Source organism: Oryctolagus cuniculus, chromosome 8, assembly GCF_051225735.1.
Source record: "Oryctolagus cuniculus isolate XC-2025 breed Fujian yellow rabbit chromosome 8, ASM5122573v1, whole genome shotgun sequence".
Lineage (NCBI taxonomy): Eukaryota > Metazoa > Chordata > Mammalia > Lagomorpha > Leporidae > Oryctolagus > Oryctolagus cuniculus.
In genome coordinates, this window is record NC_142874.1 from 76,446,735 (window position 1) to 76,465,700 (window position 18,966).

The window sequence follows — 18,966 nt, forward strand, 5'->3', positions numbered from 1 at the left end:
ATGCTATTATATGATGTTGATGGGCTGAAATCCAAACTTCATGAAGGGTTTGTTAGTGTGTGTGGGGAAATTACTAAACTAGCACACACTCTGTTTGAAGAAGATACCAGAGAGGCCTAGAGAAGCTGAGGGAGTCAGAGGGCTCCCAGTGTTCATCAGAAAACCAAATGACGAACGTGCTCTCGCTGTGTGGTTCACAGTATTAATCCTGTTGTCAGGAATTTGAGATATATCCCTTTGCAGTCTCTCTGTTTGGTAGTTTAAATTGAACACCAAAAAACAAGAATGAATCTGAAAATAGGATTATTACTCAATAGTTACTCATTGAAACAACCAAAAGTTGTTCAGATGTTCGAATCCTGTGACTTCGGCAAACACAGCTGTGTCCTCAAGGTAGGAGAAAGATCAAAGAAATACTCTCTGAAGTCACAGCAATTAGGTTGTTTATGTTTTGTGGTTCATTGTAACATGGTTTATTTTATTATCACAGGTATGGCAAACAGGCTTCTGCAAACCATTTTGAAGAAAGTGCAGGGCCCATTTGGTTGGATGATGTCAGCTGCTCAGGAAAGGAAACCAGTTTCCTTCAGTGTTCTAGGAGACAGTGGGGAAGGCATGACTGCAGCCACCGGGAAGATGTGGCTGTCGCCTGCTACCCTGGCAGTGACGGACACAGACTGTCTCTGGGTGAGAACCGACCACAACTCTAGACATTTATAACTCAGTAGCCATTGTACTTTAAGCCACTGGCCCCAAGTGTAAAGTGTTTCTCCTCTTTGGATTTTTAATTTCCCATATTTTTCTAAGTTTCAGTCATTCCTATGCAGAGAAAAATATTCCTTTGAATCTTTCTATCAGCATTATGAAATTTCCAGCCCTGAAATTGTTTTTCTTTACTTAGAAACCTAACTTTCCCACTAAAAATATTTATAATCGTGTGATCTGAAAGAAGAAAGAAGCTGTGTAATCTGTTTCTCTACTCCTTATTCACCTATTCTGATCATTTAACTTGAGTACAAATGAGCTATTTGGGACAGATTTTTAAGAAAGAAAAAGAAAAGGAATATTCCACTCCTCCCCTTGTCTCATGATTCATTTCTTCTCTGCTCCTGAGGCCTTGTCAATCACTGGTCACCAGCCACCCATTCCTTGCTCTTCCAGGGTTCTCAATAGGCTTCTAAATGGATCAATTGGAGCTAATAGCTTACCCATCTTTCTAAGATATGCCATTATCCTAGAGACCCATCGGGGACCATTGCTACTCTCTTTTTATAAATTTCTTCAGATTTGTAGTTTGATTAAAGGGAACCAGCTCCTCTAACAGTCTTGAACTGTTTATGGCTAACCATTCTTACCAGATTCTTAAGGTCTGACGGGGAGGAAGGCAGGATAAATATGAATGAAGTATATTAAGGGGAATTATTCAAAAGATTGGCCAGAACACTATCAGAGCTCTATTGTTTACCTAGAGTACATATGTTTGTGTATGTGTGTGTGTGTAAATAGATAGATGACCTTCACTTTTAACCTCAGGATTGAATCTACCCGTTTTATCATCCTGTTTTAAGACTGTGAAGCTGAAATCTTCCTATTACAAAATAATAAAACTTGTTGAATTCTGCAATATTAACCATTTTGCACACTTTATTTGTAAAATACTCTTTTTTTATGCTACACCGTGATATCATGGTAACTCACTGCATTATACCAAGGAGAAATGCATCTCTTTACTCCATTCCTATACTCTGGGACCTACTTCCAATTTTCTTTCCATTAGTTCTTGTTTTCTCCTACTGCCTTCTTATGGAAGATTTATGGCCTCCCAGGTTTGTGTGATGAATGATTGCATGTAATTGGTAGATAGGACCCTATTTGCTAAAAAGTGGGTTCTCCCAGCCCCAGATAGCAGGTGTTTAGATCATGGGGTTATCTAATCAGTCATGCCCCATCAGGAGTGCCAGAGACAAAATACTGACTATGTGATCTCAGTTCTCTTAAGGCCTGGATTGTTAAATACTTTATAGGGTAGGACAGCTAACCATTTCAGTTTACCAGAAAATCTTTTTAATTATAGAGTTTTAAATATTTTTTTAAAAAATTTTAAAAGCTGTGGATGATAATAATTAATAAAATATGTGATCATCTTTATTATGAATTTCTTGGTTCTAATCTCAGGAGTGTGTTTATTAACTAAAGTCATTTGAAAAACATTATATCTGAACCAAATATTTTTTTGGGATAGAATCAGGTACTATTTATTTATTCAAATATACCATTGCTTTCCAATTTATTAAAAATACTGCATATTTAAAAGAGAAGGTTAAAGAAATGGATAATGGAAAAATGATACAAACAACAGCACTTAACATGAGGATGTTTATCTTCTTTAGCACTGTAATAATAAGCTGTTGAACTATTATTTTTTTAAAATTTTTTTAATAAATATAAATTTTGAAAGTACAACTTTTGGATTATAGTGGTTTTTTCCCCTATAACCACCCTCCCACCCACAAACCATCCCATCTCCTACTCCCTCTCCCATCCCATTCTTCATTAAGATTCCTTTTTAATTATATACAGAAGATCAACTTGTATATACTAAATAAAGATTTCAACAGACTGCACCCACACAGACATACAAAGTATAAAGTACTGTTTGAATGCTGGTTTTACCATTAATTCACATAGTACAACACATTAAGGACAGAGATCCTACATGGGGAGCAAGTGCACAGTGACTCCTATTATTTTCAGTTACTTAAAGGGTAACTTCTGTGAGCAAAACTCTCCTCAAACTAGTTATAGTTCAGTAGACACTTCATGTATTTGGGTGTGTGGTAGGTAAAATGCTCAAAATCAGTATTCTAAGTTAGTAAAACTTAACTTCATAAGAATGCAGGTAATACCCGTGAGAATTGGAGGAAAATTCTGGGATGGCAAATACTTTATTTTCACCTTAATTTTATATTAATTCTAAAGTTTGTACTAAGTCTTAGCAGAATTTTCCTTCATAGCAAAGTTGTCTCTCACACGCTTTTACCATATAAACTTAGACTTCGTTTGTATTTGCACTAGATTTTTGTCTAAGAGAAAGTATTTTTTTAAATAATATATCTTTGTTACAGGAAAGAGTAAACTACCAGAAATCGTTATGAGATGTGTAATTAAAGATACTTTATACCCGTAGAATTGTTTAGTTTTTCCAAACATTTTGTATTTATTTAAGATTTTACAAATGAAACACACTGAGTATTATTATTACCACCCTAACAAAAAGAACTTAAGTAACAAGATAGTATGGATAGAATGTCTGTTATCCAATTTCCCCTCAAGAATTGAAAATTCAATGACTTTGTAAAAATGATTGGGTTATATTAAGTTCAGAAGCACCATAAGCAGTACTTTTACAAAGCATGAAATTTGAACTTTAAAAATACTGCAAGATTTTTACTTTTGCTTATAAAAGACTGGCATGGAACATGGAGATCTTATTCAGTGTGCAAATGTTTTCTTCACATCAAAGATCTAAAAATTAGGAAAAGGATGTCATCAGTTTGAAGTTAGCCTTTGAGGAGCACTTACTTCACCTTTTCCTCTTACTTCTCTTGCAAAGAACCCTAGAATTTCAGATACATTATTAAGAAACAAAAAGTTTCAAATTTTGTGTGCTTTATGACATAGTTAAAATTTCAAGTTTTTTTTTTTTAAGAACATTAGTTGGTAGTGTGTAGCTCAATAAGTATTTGTTAATTTTGACTTTACTATATAATTCTATTATGTGAATAGTCTACAAAACTTCATGGATAATTCATATTATGAAAGAACTATGGCTGGCGCCACGGCTCACTAGGCTAATCCTCTGCCTGAGGCATTGGCACCCCAGATTCTAGTCCCGGTTGGGGTACCGGTTCTATCCCGGTTGCTCCTCGTCCAGTCCAGCTCTCTGCTGTGACCCAGGAAGGCAATGGAGGATGGCCCAAGTGCTTGGGCCCTGCACCCGCATGGGAGACCAGGAGGAAGCACCTGGCTGCTGGCTTCGGATCGGTGCAGCGTGCCGTCCGCAATGCGCGAGCTGTAGCGGCCATTTGGGGTTGAACCAATGGAAAAGGAAGACCTTTCTCTCTGTCTCTCTCTCTCACTGTCTAACTCTGCCTGTCAAAAAAAAAAAAAAAAAAAAAAAAAGAAAGAAACTATGCATGGATTTAAAAATTCTTTTGCAGCAAAATTAGCTTTTCATTTCATTTTTTTCATGAACTTTTTGAAGTCCCCTCATGTGCCTTAACCCATGAATGAACATGGTCACAGATGTAAACTAAGGGACTAGCAACCTGAGGAGCAGCAAAGAAGGGTGGATAATTACAACTGGGTCAGAGGAATAAGAGCAGAAGTGTCCATTCTGCAAGCAGTATTTCCTTTTAGTCAACAAGAGTCAATTTAGTAATTTCATAGGTTGGTCTAGAGACATACAGTTTGTTCTTTAGCTGCCTACTTCCGCTGTTGTGGTTCTGATCATCTCACCATGCTTCATTGTATTCCCTAAATCCTCACCTGTAAATCTTGGAGACCTTAAAGCTAGAAACCTTCCCAGTGTGTTAATTTGCTTACGTTGCTAAAACATATTACCTCAGATAGGGTAATTTGTTTAGAGATATTTATTGTCTCATAGTTCTGGGGGCTAGAAATTCAAACTCAAGGCATTGGCAGGATAGGGTCCTTCAGAAAGAACAGGGAGAACTAGCTGTGTGGGATAGAGCTGCTCCGGGATTTTCTCCTTGGCTTGTAGATGGCTGTCTTCTCCCCATGTCTCTTCACATCGTATATCTCTGTGTCCAAGCTTCTCCTTTTTATAAGGACAAGAGTCATTTGGATTAGGTCCCATCCTAATGACTTCACACTTTTCCTCCTGACAGAATGCAAGTCACAGTGAACACCTTCTATTAAACAACATCATATTTATTGATGTGGATAAAGATCGTGTGATGTTCTACAAATCACTTCATTTGTACAGTTTAGGTACACTTTAGAGTGCACCTAAAGCTTCTGCACTTTAAATCTTGATAATTTTTATTACTTTTTTCCTTGTACTCAATAGTTCATAGAAACCCTTTGATGGAAATTGTTCCTATTACCTGCCTTTAAAAGAAAAAAAACTTTTTCCTCCTCCTCTGGCATTAAACCCATTCAACTTCCCCAAGTAGGACAAGGTTGTATCTGTTTATAGCTTCCTAAAAATCCTAGCTTTGGAATATATGTTTTTAGCTATGTTCATGGATAAATGAACATCTATAAAACAAAACAACTCTAAGATAATGTTCTTTCATTATGTAGAAGTTAGTTGTAATAAAATAGTTCACAGTTTTATAGTGCCATTCATTCAGTCATTCATGCGTTCATTCATTCAACAAAAATGATTGCCATTTCTTTACAAGCCAGGCACTGTTCCAATAACTGGGGCTACAGATTGCAGCAAGGTGAGCACTTTGACCTCAAGACTTCAAAAGACGTTACACAAGTAGATATAATTTCCTATAGATAGCTCTCCTATCTTCTTCTCCTTTCTTTCTCTCTCCCTCTCTCTTGATCACTCAACTGATTTTATAAAATTTGAATTTTGTAAAGTCTCTCATGCCTTAGTATCTGTATCACTTATTTTCACTTTTCTAATCCTTTTGAATTGTGATTTAGGTTTTCCTATCAGACTGGTGGATGGAGAAAATAAGAAAGAAGGACGAGTGGAAGTTTTTATCAATGGCCAGTGGGGAACAATTTGTGATGATGGATGGACTGATAAGGATGCAACTGTGATCTGTCGACAGCTTGGCTATAAGTAAGGAATATTTAACTTTTGGGATAGTTACTTGCTGAATATCACTGTTTTTTTAAGCTTGTTTTTTAATGAGTTATTAAGTACCTAAAATCATTTTCTATGATTCAGTTAAAAATACTGTCAGCAAGCTTATTTGATTCAGAATTACAAAGAAGTAATAGTCTATTCAAATTTTCTACCTTTCCACACAAAATACACATTGTCACATAAAAATGTAGTTTTTATATAACAAAGTAGTCTAATCACTTCAACTATTCATAATGCTTTCTTCCTCATCCAAAGGTAATTTTTTCTGTATTTTAGCCTTTTTTTTTCCCCAAAATTAATTAATTAATTAATTTGCAGAGCAGAGAGACAATGCTCCCATCTGCTGGTTCACTCCCCACTGCCTCCCATGGTCTGCATTAGCAGGAAGCATCTGTCAGGGGCCACAGCTGGGAGTTGAACCCCAGGTACTCCAATATGGAAGGCAGGCATCTTAACCACTAGTTTAAGCTGCCATTCTAACACTGTAGCCTGTGAATAGCTTCCACAGTTGAAATCACAGTGGTTTTTCATTAATCTTGGTAGAAATGTCTACATTCCCATATTCTTTGCCACATTATGCAAATTAATCAACATACGAAAAGAACCTAAATGCTTATATATGGCTGAATAGATAAGGAAAATCTCTCTCTTTCTCTGTCACACATACACACACAGAGAGAGAGAAAGAGAGAGAGAAATGTTATTCAGCCCTAAAAAAAAAAAAAAACAGGAAATTCTGTCATATGTAATGACGTGGATGAATTTTAAGGGCATTGTTCTAGTGAAAAAAACCAGTCATCAGAGGACTAACCTTACAGAGGAACAGGGGGATATTTTTTAGAGGTGAGGGATATGTTTAGTACCTTGGTTGTGGTGATGGTATGACAGGAAGATGCTTATGTCCAATGTATCAAGATTTTTATATCAAATATGCCTCACTAAACCTTTAAAAAGTTGATTTTATGTGGGAAATATGTGAAATTTATAGTGACTTTCAATGATACTTCTTTATCAGTTATGAAGAAAAGTGTGGGCTAGCAATGTGGTACAGCGGATTAAATAGCCACCTGCCGTGCCAGCATCCAATATGGGCACTGTTTTGGTTCATATCCTAGCTGCATTTCAAATTTCTTCATTTTACACATTTACATTATCAGCAATTATTTATATTTTTTAAAAAAGGTTAATAAAATAAGTGAGAATCTCTGGCAATTGTAAGAGAAACAAAGAAAATATTAGAAAAAAGACAAATAAAACACAGATAAACAGTTTAAAAATTGGAGAATACTCTGAATTATCTTTAGTGAATAAATTTGGGAATATAGATGCAATGTGTAATTGTCTGGGAAACTGTACATTTGCAATAAAGCATAATTATCAAAATTGGTATAAGAGCTAGAAAATCCAATTAGATTAATGGTCCTAGCAGAAAAGACTGATTTTTTTTTTTTGCTGGATTTTTAAGCCAACCCTCATAATGCAGATGATTCCTGAATGATATAAATTGTTGCAAAGCAAAGAAACATATAAATCTTTCTGTTAATTTTATGAGATTAATATAATTCAATTTCAAGACTAGACAAGTACAAAGAAAACTACTCCAGTCTTAGGAATCTACATAAAAATATCTACACAAAACATTAGCAAACTTAATCCAACAGTGTCTTAAAAGAACTGTAAGTGGAGTCTATTGCTGGAATGTAAAAGTGGGTCAAACTGGGGCATTCATTTGATATTATTCAATGGGGGTTGGCTTTGTGGTATAGCAGATAAAACTGCCACCTACAATGCTGATCCAGCTCCCTGCTAATGGCCTGAGAAAAACAGTGGAAGATGCCCAAGTGTTTGGGCACCTACTACCTACGTGGGAGATCTGGAAGAAGCTCCTTGTTCCTGGCTTCCACCGCCTCAGTCCTGGCCATTGCAGCCATGTGGAGAGTGAACCAGCTGATGTTCTCCCTTTATCCACTCCCACCAGAGCTCTAACTTTCAAATAAATAAACAAGCAAATTATTCAGTGAGTCATCTATAAATGAAAACAAATATGATCATCTTAATAATGCTGAAAAGTTATATGAAATCAACATTTCTTCCTCAAGTCTCTTAGAGCAGAGAGTATATTAAATCACCTTAATTGTCTATCACACATACACATCAGTTAGGAACAAAAGAGTGATGTCTGCTATTACTATTGCCTGGAGGTCTCACTAAATTTTAACAGTTGAGGTATCAGCATTGAAAAGGAAGTATCAGCATTGTTATAAGAGTAGTATAATTATCCACCTAGAAAACTCGTGAGAATCAACTGGAAAGACAGTCGAGCTAGTGTTTCTTAATGTAATAAGATAAAGTAAAAAAATTTTTAAAGTAATTGTGCCTATATGCTAGGTAGAAAATAAAAGAAAACTCATGTATAGAAGTCACAAGAAAACCATAAAATCAAAACAAAACAAGGAAAAATGAATAATAAACTCACAGTTGAAACCTATGTGGAGGGGCGGTGCCATAGCACAGTAGGTTAATCCTCATGGTTAATATTTTCCTCATAAATATACACAGGAAGGAAGTATGCTGAAATTCATGCAGTGTGTTAGGATTTTCTTATTTTTTATTTTGCAAATTTGATATAGTGGGTATTTATTAATATTATGAAATAAGTTTTACATAAAAATTTTTACTTCTAAGAAAATCCTTGGAGTCACTTATTTGGGTAAAGGGATCTTCCATGACTATAGATACTTATAGTGGGTTAAACCTTACTTTTATATGCACTTTGTATCAAGGTAGCAATTACCAGTCAGCAGAAATTCCTGGGTTTATTTATGAATATGTTGCCAACTATAAGCATCTGAGGCCACTCTCATTTATGAAAGAGGACTGTATTCAAAAGAATTTCTCAGCTAATCTATATCAATAAGCTAATTTACCCATGCTCCTTGGGTAACTCTAAAGAAGGGATAATTACTTTTATCTTCGTTGAGTCAGAATCTGTTTTAAAGACAGAAATCTGTCCTTGTCGTTTTTAATGAGAACTTTCTTTTGATTTAAAGCTCCCATACTTTGGATAACACATGTGTGGCTCTCAGACTCAGACTAGGAAAGATTTTGAACCAGACTCCGCACCTTTTTCTATATTTGATATTCCCCACCTGGCAGAACAGCACATGAAGAGATCCCAGGCCCCTACACCTTGTAGGATTTTGACAGTTACTCATATATTTACTCAGAATGTAAGCAGTTGGAATGAGAGGTCCACTTTGTGAGAATTAGTTTCAGCTTTTACATAGGTTGAAGTTTCCTTGGTCTGATTGGACAGTTTGAACAGAGCTTAAGGCTTTTCTGCTACTGAGTATGGAAAGAAATAACTTCAAGATTCCCTAGATCATCATTCTTCCAAATGCTTTACTGAGAATTTCCCTTTATCATATTGCTCCTTTAACATGTGATCAACATGTGAGAAAAAGTAAATACATAAATCTCATGTGTAGGCCGACACCGCGGCTCACTAGGCTAATCCTCCGCCTGCGACACTGGCACCCTGGGTTCTAGTCCCGGTTGGAGTGCCGGAGTCTGTCCCGGTTGCCCCTCTTCCAGGCCAGCTCTCTGCTGTGGCCCGGGAGTGCAGTGGAGGATGGCCCAAGTGCTTGGGCCCTGCACCTGCATGGGAGACCAGGAGGAGGCGCCTGGCTCCTGGCTTCAGATAGGCGTAGCGCGTGGCTATAGCAGCCATTTGGGGGGTGAACCAACGGAAGGAAAACCTTTCTCTCTGTCTCGCTCTCTCTCTCACTGTCTAACTCTACCTGTCAAAAAAAAAATTTTTTTTTCATGTGTCTTTCTAGGGTGGAAATGAAAACCTGAGCATTGCCAAAGAGAAATTTTAAGTGAAGGATTCTAAAAGGGGTTATACTGGCCTAATCTGTTTTCTGGCTTGCTTGCATTTATGTTTTCTTCATCTTTTTGAAATTTTAGTAAATAACTAAAGCAACCAGTTATATAGGTAATGCTTAGTGAGCACTTACTACGTGGTAGGAATTATTTTATTTAACCTTTGCAATAATCAGATGAAGTAGTGACTATTAATTCCTTGTTACTGATGAGGAAACACGTTCAGAGAGGCTGCATACTTGTCTATGATTTCATAGCTACTCTAGGTGGAGTTGGATTCACACCGTCTGGTCTCCCACTGACACTGCCTCTTACTCTCAGAGTGACAGTTCCAAACCTCTTCAACCAATATGTGGAACCCTTTCAGTGATCAGTTGCTTCTGTGCACAGCGATGACTGATCTAACAACAAAACCTCTCCCAGCTCTACCACAATATTCTGATGGCAAATACATCATGGTTTGTTTAGTGGTTATTTGCAGAAGTATGATCACCTGGAGGCCCTAGGATAACAGTATAGCATTTTTCTCTGATAAAAGGTATTGTTGATTTATTTTATAATTTCCTAAAGTACAATTAGACTCTTTTTAAAGCTCTTCTTTCTAATTATGATGTTTGACTCAGCTTTTTAAAACAGCTTTTAAGGTCAATATTTTCCTACCTTTTTTCTTTGTCTTTAACTGAAAAGTATACATCCAAATAAGAATATATATATAGTATCTGTATTTTTTAAAGAATGGCATTAAATAAATGCATCATATCCTCCTTGGCCACATGTCCAGCCATGCAGGCTGTGGCCCCTGAATGTCATCCCTAGATCTGTGCTGTGCTCAGCCTTCAGGACCGTACAAGTCAGCTCTGTCTCTACTACTCAGCTTAGGAAGTGGACATTACTTTAAAGTTTTCCTATGCCAACCCCACCCTCCTTATTCCATCACCTTGAGGTAAACAGAGCCTTGAATTTTATATTACTCCATTGTGTTTTTCATAATTTTCATAATTACATCAGGTTAAAACAGTAGTTTTGCCTGTTTTTCAAAATCTGTAGTTGAAAGTACGCAATTATCCTTCAGTTTGTCTTTAGTTACTTGGATTTTTTCCTCAACATGGCTTCCCAGATTCATCTCTGATGCAAATTGCTGTAATTCATTCAAATTTATTTTTCTCTTTAGTCTTATGTCACATAAATATCTAACTTACTAATTTATTGTTTTGAACTGGAACATTTATATTTGTCTAAGTCCTGTCTCTTAATATTGAACAATGGGGATTAAATTTCAGCTTAAGTTTTGGTATGGACATTCAAACCATGGCAATATCACTTTTAGTTTTACTGTTAAAAACTATACTGTTATAAACCTTATACCCTTCTGCTAGTACTGGTGTGCCAGAGATTTTTGAGAGAATATGAGTGTAATCAGCACCTAGCCTGTAGGGCAGGTGCATATTCAACTTTTTCAAGGGATGTATGGTTGCCCTACCAAACAGCTACCTTGATTTATGTGCTCAACACACTGATAATCATCAGTTTTCAATTTGTGCTAAAGTGGTGCGTAGCTAGTGTTTAATGCTTTGTATCCCCACTTACTAATGTGACTGAGCATGTTTTCATCAGTTATTTGCCACTGATGCTTTTCTATAAAATTATTTTTCTTTCTTGGGTTCTCTCTTGCCTATTTTTCTCTTGAGTTGCTGGTTTTTCAAATGTTCTAAACGATTTTGGGGAGCTTTTTGTATTTTCTATCCTGTTGTCTATTAAAAAACATATATGCCCTTAAATATATTTATACATATATATTAAAATATAATCAACATTTGAATTATTCTTTTCATTTTCCTTGGGATAGTTTTTAGTAAAGCAAAACTCTTAATTTCTGCTGAATTTATCAGTCTTTTAATTTGTGGTTTATGCTCTCCAGGTCTTTTATTTAAGATTTATTTATTTGAAAAGAGAGGCAGATATAACTACCATTGCTGGCTCATTCCCCATGGACCACAATAACCAGGATGGGCCAGGCTGAAGCCAGGAGACTGGAACTCCATGTGGGTCTCCTACATGAATGGCAGGGACCAAAGTAGGGACCCAAGACTATCTTTCACAGCTTTCCCAGACATACTAGCAGATAGCAGGATTGGAGAAGGAGTAGTTGGGACTTGAACCAATGGTCATGGGATGCTGGCATTGCAGGCTGTGGCTTAATCTACTGTGCCACAACACTGGCTCTGTCTCCTCAATGTCTTATTTAATTAGTTATTCCTTTGCAAGGTATTAAAGATAATTTTCTATAACTCCAAGTTTAAAGCTTTTGCCTTTCATAATTCTGTCATTAATTTATCAGGAATTGAATTTTAATATTTTTTAAAATATTTCATTAAAACTTTTTGCATTTCCATATTTTAAAAAAGATAATGTCTTACTAAATATAAAATGAAATACATCAAAAGCAAGCCTGGCTTCTATTTGTGATTCCTGATTTTCTCTATTAAAAATTGTACTTTTTGCTTTTTTTTAAAAAAAAAGATTTATTTTGAAAGAGTTACAGAGAAAGAGGGGGGGAGAGAGAGAGAGAAAGAGACACATCTTCCATCTGCTGGTTTACTGCCCAGGTGGTTGTAACGGCCAGTGCAGGGCCAGGCCAAAGCCCAGAGCTACATCCTGGTCTCCCATGTCAGTGACAGGGCCCAAGTACTTGCGCCATCTTCTGCTGCTTTTCTCAGGCCGTTAACAGGGAGCTGGATGAAAAGTGTAGCAGCTGAGACTCGAAACTTGCACATGTGGGAAGCTGGAGTCACAGGTGGCAGCTTTACTTGCTCTGCCACAGTGTTGGCCTCTGTTAACATTTTGCTTTTAAAGGAGAAAGAAAATTGGGTGTTAGCTCCTTAGGTAATTATTTAATCTCATAATTTTCTTGGCAATATATCAATTTACATCTAGAATTCTCGAAGAGGGTAGAGAATTTTGAAGTGATTTGTTTTTCCTCTTTAAACTAGATAGTGTTGGGGCCGGCGCTGTGGCATAGCAGGTAAGGCCACCGCCTACAGTGCTGGCATCCTATATGGACACTGGTTCAAGCCCTGGCTGCTGCACTTCCAATCCAGCTCTCTGCTATGGGCTGGGAAAGCAGTGGAAGATGGCCCAAGTCCTTGAGCCCCGCACCCACGTGGGAGACCTGGAAGAAGCTCCTGGCTCCTGGCTTCGGGTCGGCACAGCTCCAGCTGTTGTGACCATTTAGGAAGTGATCCAGTGGATGGAAGACCTCTCTCTCTCTCTCCCCCTCTCTCTCTCTCTCTGTCTTCCTCTCTCTCTGCCTCTGCCTCTCTGTAACTCTGACTTTCAAATAAAATACTTTTAAAAAAGAAAAAATAAAAAACTAGATAGTCTTAAACCATCTTGATTTTTTTCCCATGCTATTAAATGTGATTTTCTTATCAGAGGCTAAATTAAATTTAATGTATAGTTGCATTAAAGTAGCTGTGGGGTGTGACAATGAAGAAGATACAGTTATTACCTCTCATTTCAATTTTTCTTTTTTTTTTTTGCAACTATGAAATAAATGGTCTCGAGGACATATGGATGCTAATTTTTCTATGTATAAATTAAGGAAGAAAATCAGTTGTGAGTCTATGTTGTGATTTATCTGTATGAATGCTTGATTCTGCATATCCTTAAGAATGTTGTGTTTCTAGGGGACCTGCCAGGGCCAGGACCATGGCTTATTTTGGGGAAGGAAAAGGACCCATCCACGTGGATAATGTAAAGTGCACAGGAAGTGAGAGGTCACTTGCCGACTGTATCAAACAAGATATTGGAAAACACAATTGCCGCCACAGTGAAGATGCCGGAGTTATTTGTGATTATTTTGGCAAGAAAGCATCAAGTAATGGTGATAAAAGTAAGTCATCTTCTGGGTTCCTAAGTGATTCAGAGACTACTAACTTCCACTTTGTTACTACAGCTGTGCTTTGATAACAGAAGTCCCAAGCAACAGACGGCATATAGCACTTGTTCTTTGTACAAGTGTTTGCCAGTCCCTGTGTAGGTGAGGCTTAAAGAGAGAGCAAGATGCAGGGGTAAGACTAGGTTTACAATACTTTCTAATCTCTGGGATTTTCATCCTAAATTAAAAAAAAAATCTTAAAAAATCGTTTGAAAGATAAAACTTCTTCCACTTGTTGCTTCACTCTCCAAACACCCCACAGCAGAATGGTGCTGGGCCAGGCCAAAACCAGGAACCAGGAACTCAATTCAGTCTATCCAGAGGTGGCAGCAACACAGATACTTGAGCAGTCACCTGCTGCCTCCCAGGGTATGCACTACCAGGAAGCCAGTAATGGCAGCAGAAATGGGACAGGAATGCAGTCACCCTGACATGGGATATGGGTGTCCCAAGTGGCATCTTAACTGCTGCACCAAACGCCTACCCTACTGCTTTCCTTTTTACTTTCTCAGGCAATTCTTCATCATTTCTTGTTTCTCGATAATAAAACTATCACATTTGTTGAAGTCCTTTGTGTTTCAGAAAGAAATGAACATATAGAGATGGATTAAAAAAGATACTTCTTTACTCTTACTAATATTCTTTTTTCATCAAAAGGAAAATATTTTAATTCAATTTCTATAAACTTTTTCACAGTTTATATACAATAAATATTAAAATATTCACAGATCATTAAAATTATAGTAGTATAACATTCTTAATCATTAGTTGGACAAAGGTATAAAAGTTTTACAAAACTATTATTTTCAGCAATACTGATACACACAGGTATTTCTTTCATCTTTTGTTTTTTTCATTTTTTTATTTTTTCTGTTTAAATTTTAATTCCCACAGGCCGGCGCCGCGGCTCACTAGGCTAATCCTCCACCTTGCAGCGCCGGTACACCGGGTTCTAGTCCCGGTTGGGAAGCCGGAGTCTGTCCCGGTTGCCCCTCTTCCAGGCCAGCTCTCTGCTGTGGCCAGGGAGTGCAGTCCTTGGGCCCTGCACCCCATGGGAGACCAGGATAAGTACCTGGCTCCTGCCATCGGATCAGCGTGGTGTGCTGGCCGCGGCGGCCATTGGAGGGTGAACCAACGGCAAAAGGAAGACCTTTCTCTCTGTCTCTCTCTCTCACTGTCCACTCTGCTTGTCAAAAAATAAAAAATAAAAAAAAAATAAATTTTAATTCCCACATATAAGGGAGAACACACAGTAATTGTGTTTCTATGTCCAGATTATTTTATTCAACATGATGTCCTCCAGGTACATCAAAATTGATGATAGAATTTCATTCCTTTTTATAGCTGAATAATATTCCATTGTGTATATATACCACATTTTCTTTATCCATTCATCTGATGATAGCCATTTTGGTTGATGCCAAATTTTGGCTATTGTGAATAGTGCTGCTATAAACATGGTGGGGCAGGTATTTGTTTGATACAATGTGTTCATGTTTCTTGGGTATATACCCAATAGTAAGATTGCTGGATCATAAGCAATCTAATTCTAGTTTTTGAAGAAGTTGCCATGCTGTTTTCCACAGTGGTTGCACTAATTTACATTCTCAACAACAGTATATAAATGACCCCTTTCTTCAAGCTTACTAATGTTTTAAACAACAAGGATAATTTTAAAATGAATTTCAAAAAGAAAAGCCATCTTTTATAGATTTTATTCTTTGGAATTTAAACATATAAGGAAAATGATAAATAACCTTCTAGTACAGTACAATAAATAGATGTTTTGTTCTTAAAATAGCTTTTGAAGGCTCTGGGTACATTAAATTTTTTTAAGACTTATTTATTTATGTAATTGAAAGGTGGAGTCACAGAGAGGCAGAGGCAGAGAGAGAGAGGTCTTCCATCCTCTGTTTCACTCCCCAAATGGCCACAATGGCTGGAATGGGGGCAATCGGAAGCCAGGAACCAGGAGCTTCCTTCAGGCCTTCCATGCAGGTACAGGGGTCCCAGCATTTGGGCCATGTTCTACTGCTTTCTCAGGCCATAATAGAGAGCTAGATCAGAAATGGAGCAGCCAGGACATGAACAGTGCCTATATGGGATGCTGGCACTGCAGGCAGAGGCCTTACTTGCTATGCCACAATGCCAGCCCCAAACATTAAATTATGAAACAAATTATTTAAATGAACAAGTGGGATTCAGAATTAGCTATGTTGGATAAATTTGTCATTATTTATAGAAAGAATAATCAGCTCTGTCTGCATTGAAATTTCATAGTTTTAATATATTGGATTTTCTTAAAATCAGGTGCATCTGTATTTGAACATTACGCTTTTTAAACACCTTTTAATGATTGCTAAAGCAATGTAATAAGTGAAGTAGATGTTGTTAATATGATTCTTCATGGCTTGACAGACTTTTAAATGTGGAAGGAACACTTATAACTCTTTATGTTTTGCTTTATGTTCTATTCATCATATGTGTATGTGTATTTGTGTGTGTATGGGAGGGACTTGATAAGCCTGTTTTCTCTAAATATGTATATTGATCACAACTTAATTTATTAAATTCTTATTACAACTTGAACATAACTGATTCCTTGAATTATGTCAGATTCTTAAGCAGTTGAACATCATAAAGACTCAATAGCTGTGAAATAGTTTCATACACTTTTCTATAAACCTACTCTAAAATATGAGATAGCAAGGATTTGTGTTTTTCATTTTCTATACATTTGGTTTTATGCCTTTACAGAGTTGAAGTATTCATTATTTTGATATTTTTCCATGGTTACAGAAATGCTGCCATTTATCACCTAAAAAATTTTCACTTCAGACTAGCCACCTTACAGAATTTGACTTATTAAATAGTTGCCTTTATGTTGCTTCTGAGGATCTGGTGACTTCTGTAAGGTCATTTGTACTCAAGCCAGTGGTGATTGGTCATCTGATGGGATCCTTTTATAAATGAACTTCATTTTGCTTTTTGTTCTTTTAACAATGCATGGCTTTAAGTAGATTTTACTTTCTTACATTCTAGTGCTTTGCTCTATAATGATATCAACTTTAAGTTTTGCTTGCTCAGTATTACATCATTCCTTTTCTTGGCATCATATATATATCAACTTGACTTGAAGCATTATTGGAAACTTGTGTTCTTCTAATATCTTATAATTTGCAGTGTCATCTAAAAGGAGTTGTATCCTAAGATATGAAGGTTAAAGCTTGATGGAATCCCTCTGAGATCATTTGGCAAATGAATCTTCTTGGTACACATTGTTGAACATTTTTCTCCATCAAGAAACTACTACTGATTCTCTATTGATCTCCCTTCTACCTAGTTATTATGGGAAAATATTAGTGCTGACTAGGTTTTCATATTCTTTGCACTATTCCTATCTTTCCCTAAAGGATGAAATACAGAGCATATCTAAGCTTTATATACCTCTGTTTAGCCAAAGGAACAAAGTTGCCTCAAATAGATTCTCCTACTCTGTAAAATTGTTTGAAAAATGTTATGCCTTCTTTATAGTCACTCCTCTTTTGCGCACCACTTTCTCATACATTTTTAATTTAACCTGTCTCTTTTATAGTTCTTGGCAGAAGACTCTTGTCTTGGGAACTTGGTTTATTTACCCTCAAATACAGTTTGCCACATGAATTGGCTTGGCAAACCCTTTCTTGTATGTTACAACACTGTAAGAGTACATGTAAATTCACATTAGGATTTAATCCTAGGAATATGCTTTGCTCCTCTGTATTACATTTTTAATAATAATTTTGAACATTACTGCCAATGTAGTTCTCTTTTTTTATTTAATAATCCTAAATTCCAAATAGCCTCTCCAGGCAATATCAGGTGATACAGATGTCTACCAGGTGTACTGAATAGGGTGAAACTATTCAGCCATACATGAAACCTCTCAGAGAGGAGTGACAGAAAACCTCATAAGGTTTCTCTACTGCTTGCAAATCACTGTCATTTGGTGAAAGGGGAAAACTTTTAATTTTTATTATGAGAATAATTATTTATTATTTGCAGACAGTTGGCACTTAAAATTAGAGTAAGAAGCATGAGGGGAGTATATCACTTAGGTTTTTACCCCTCTACAGCAATTTGATGGTTTAATTAATGACCTATTTCTGCTTCAGAGTCCCTTTCATCTGTTTGTGGTTTAAGATTACTGCATCGCCGGCAGAAGAGGATCATTGGTGGGAAAAATTCTTTAAGGTAAGGTGGTCTTCAAAGGAGGTTTCCATATTACACAATTACTTATATATATATATGGTGTTACAAACTGAGGAATTTCCAGTATGTAAAGAATATGTTTTGCTCTTTTTATTGTCTAAATTACTGATTTCACTGAGAATTTCATTGTTCTTGGACCTACATTTACTTTATATAAACCACTGGTTCCCTGATGTGTGTGACATATGTATTGCTGAAGTTATGTGGCAGAAGCAACAAATTTTAACAGGAAACCTTAAAATGTATAACTACAAAGATTCATTTAATTGAAAATATATTTGTTTCCAATTGGACTCATTTTAAGGACTTTTTTTTTGCTTTTGAATTTATTAATGGAAAGGCAGCACTTTGTTAAGTACTTCAGACCGCTTAGGCAGGGAAGAGGAGAAAAATTACACTTCAAGTTATGAAATATGAGGGAAAATTACCAACCTGTTTGTTGAAAATAAGTGAGATGCATACAAATGCCTGTAAGCTGATAGGTGGTCTTCTGAGCTGTAGGGCCATCATTCTTAAAGCCTTCTTTTCCCCTTACTGCAAATCATACAAATCATTAGTTATTGCTTTGACTAGTGCTTTTTTTTTTTTTTTTTTTTTTTTTTTTTTTTTTTTTTTTGCCTCGTATGAATGTGCGGCTCACTTTTTTCTTAGGGGTGGCTGGCCTTGGCAAGTTTCCCTCAGACTGAAGTCATCACATGGAGATGGCCGGCTCCTTTGTGGGGCTACACTCTTAAGTAGCTGCTGGGTCCTCACAGCAGCTCACTGTTTCAAGAGGTATGTGTCCACCTTGCCACACAACTCAGTTTGGTTTCTCTTCCAGTTCTTATAGTCTTTTCCTGCTCCACAGCACTGGGGTGTCAGAACCAGGCTCTAAACCTTTCGTGTCTGCCTACAGCACTGTGAATATAAGGGAGATGACGTCGAAGCAAAGAGAGCTCATAGGAAGTGATTTGCTACCCTAGTGGTTAAGTAGACTCTGGAGGGGAGGATGGATTTTTAGAAGGGAAGCAACTATATCAGTTATTCCTTCAGGAAAATA

General features: G+C 36.7%; 1 protein-coding gene across 2 annotated transcripts in view; it reads left to right on the forward strand.

The window, feature by feature from the left end:
* PRSS12 (serine protease 12) overlaps window positions 1-18,966 on the forward strand; it is a 71,515-nt gene that overhangs the window by 34,406 nt on the left and 18,143 nt on the right. For both annotated transcript variants that reach the window (XM_089302881.1, XM_051820054.3), the window contains exons 7-11: window positions 491-687; window positions 5,686-5,827; window positions 13,426-13,631; window positions 17,831-17,909; window positions 18,579-18,701. In XM_089302881.1, the coding sequence (XP_089159007.1) occupies window positions 491-687; window positions 5,686-5,827; window positions 13,426-13,631; window positions 17,831-17,909; window positions 18,579-18,701 (747 nt within the window). The remainder of the gene's footprint in view (window positions 1-490; window positions 688-5,685; window positions 5,828-13,425; window positions 13,632-17,830; window positions 17,910-18,578; window positions 18,702-18,966) is intronic.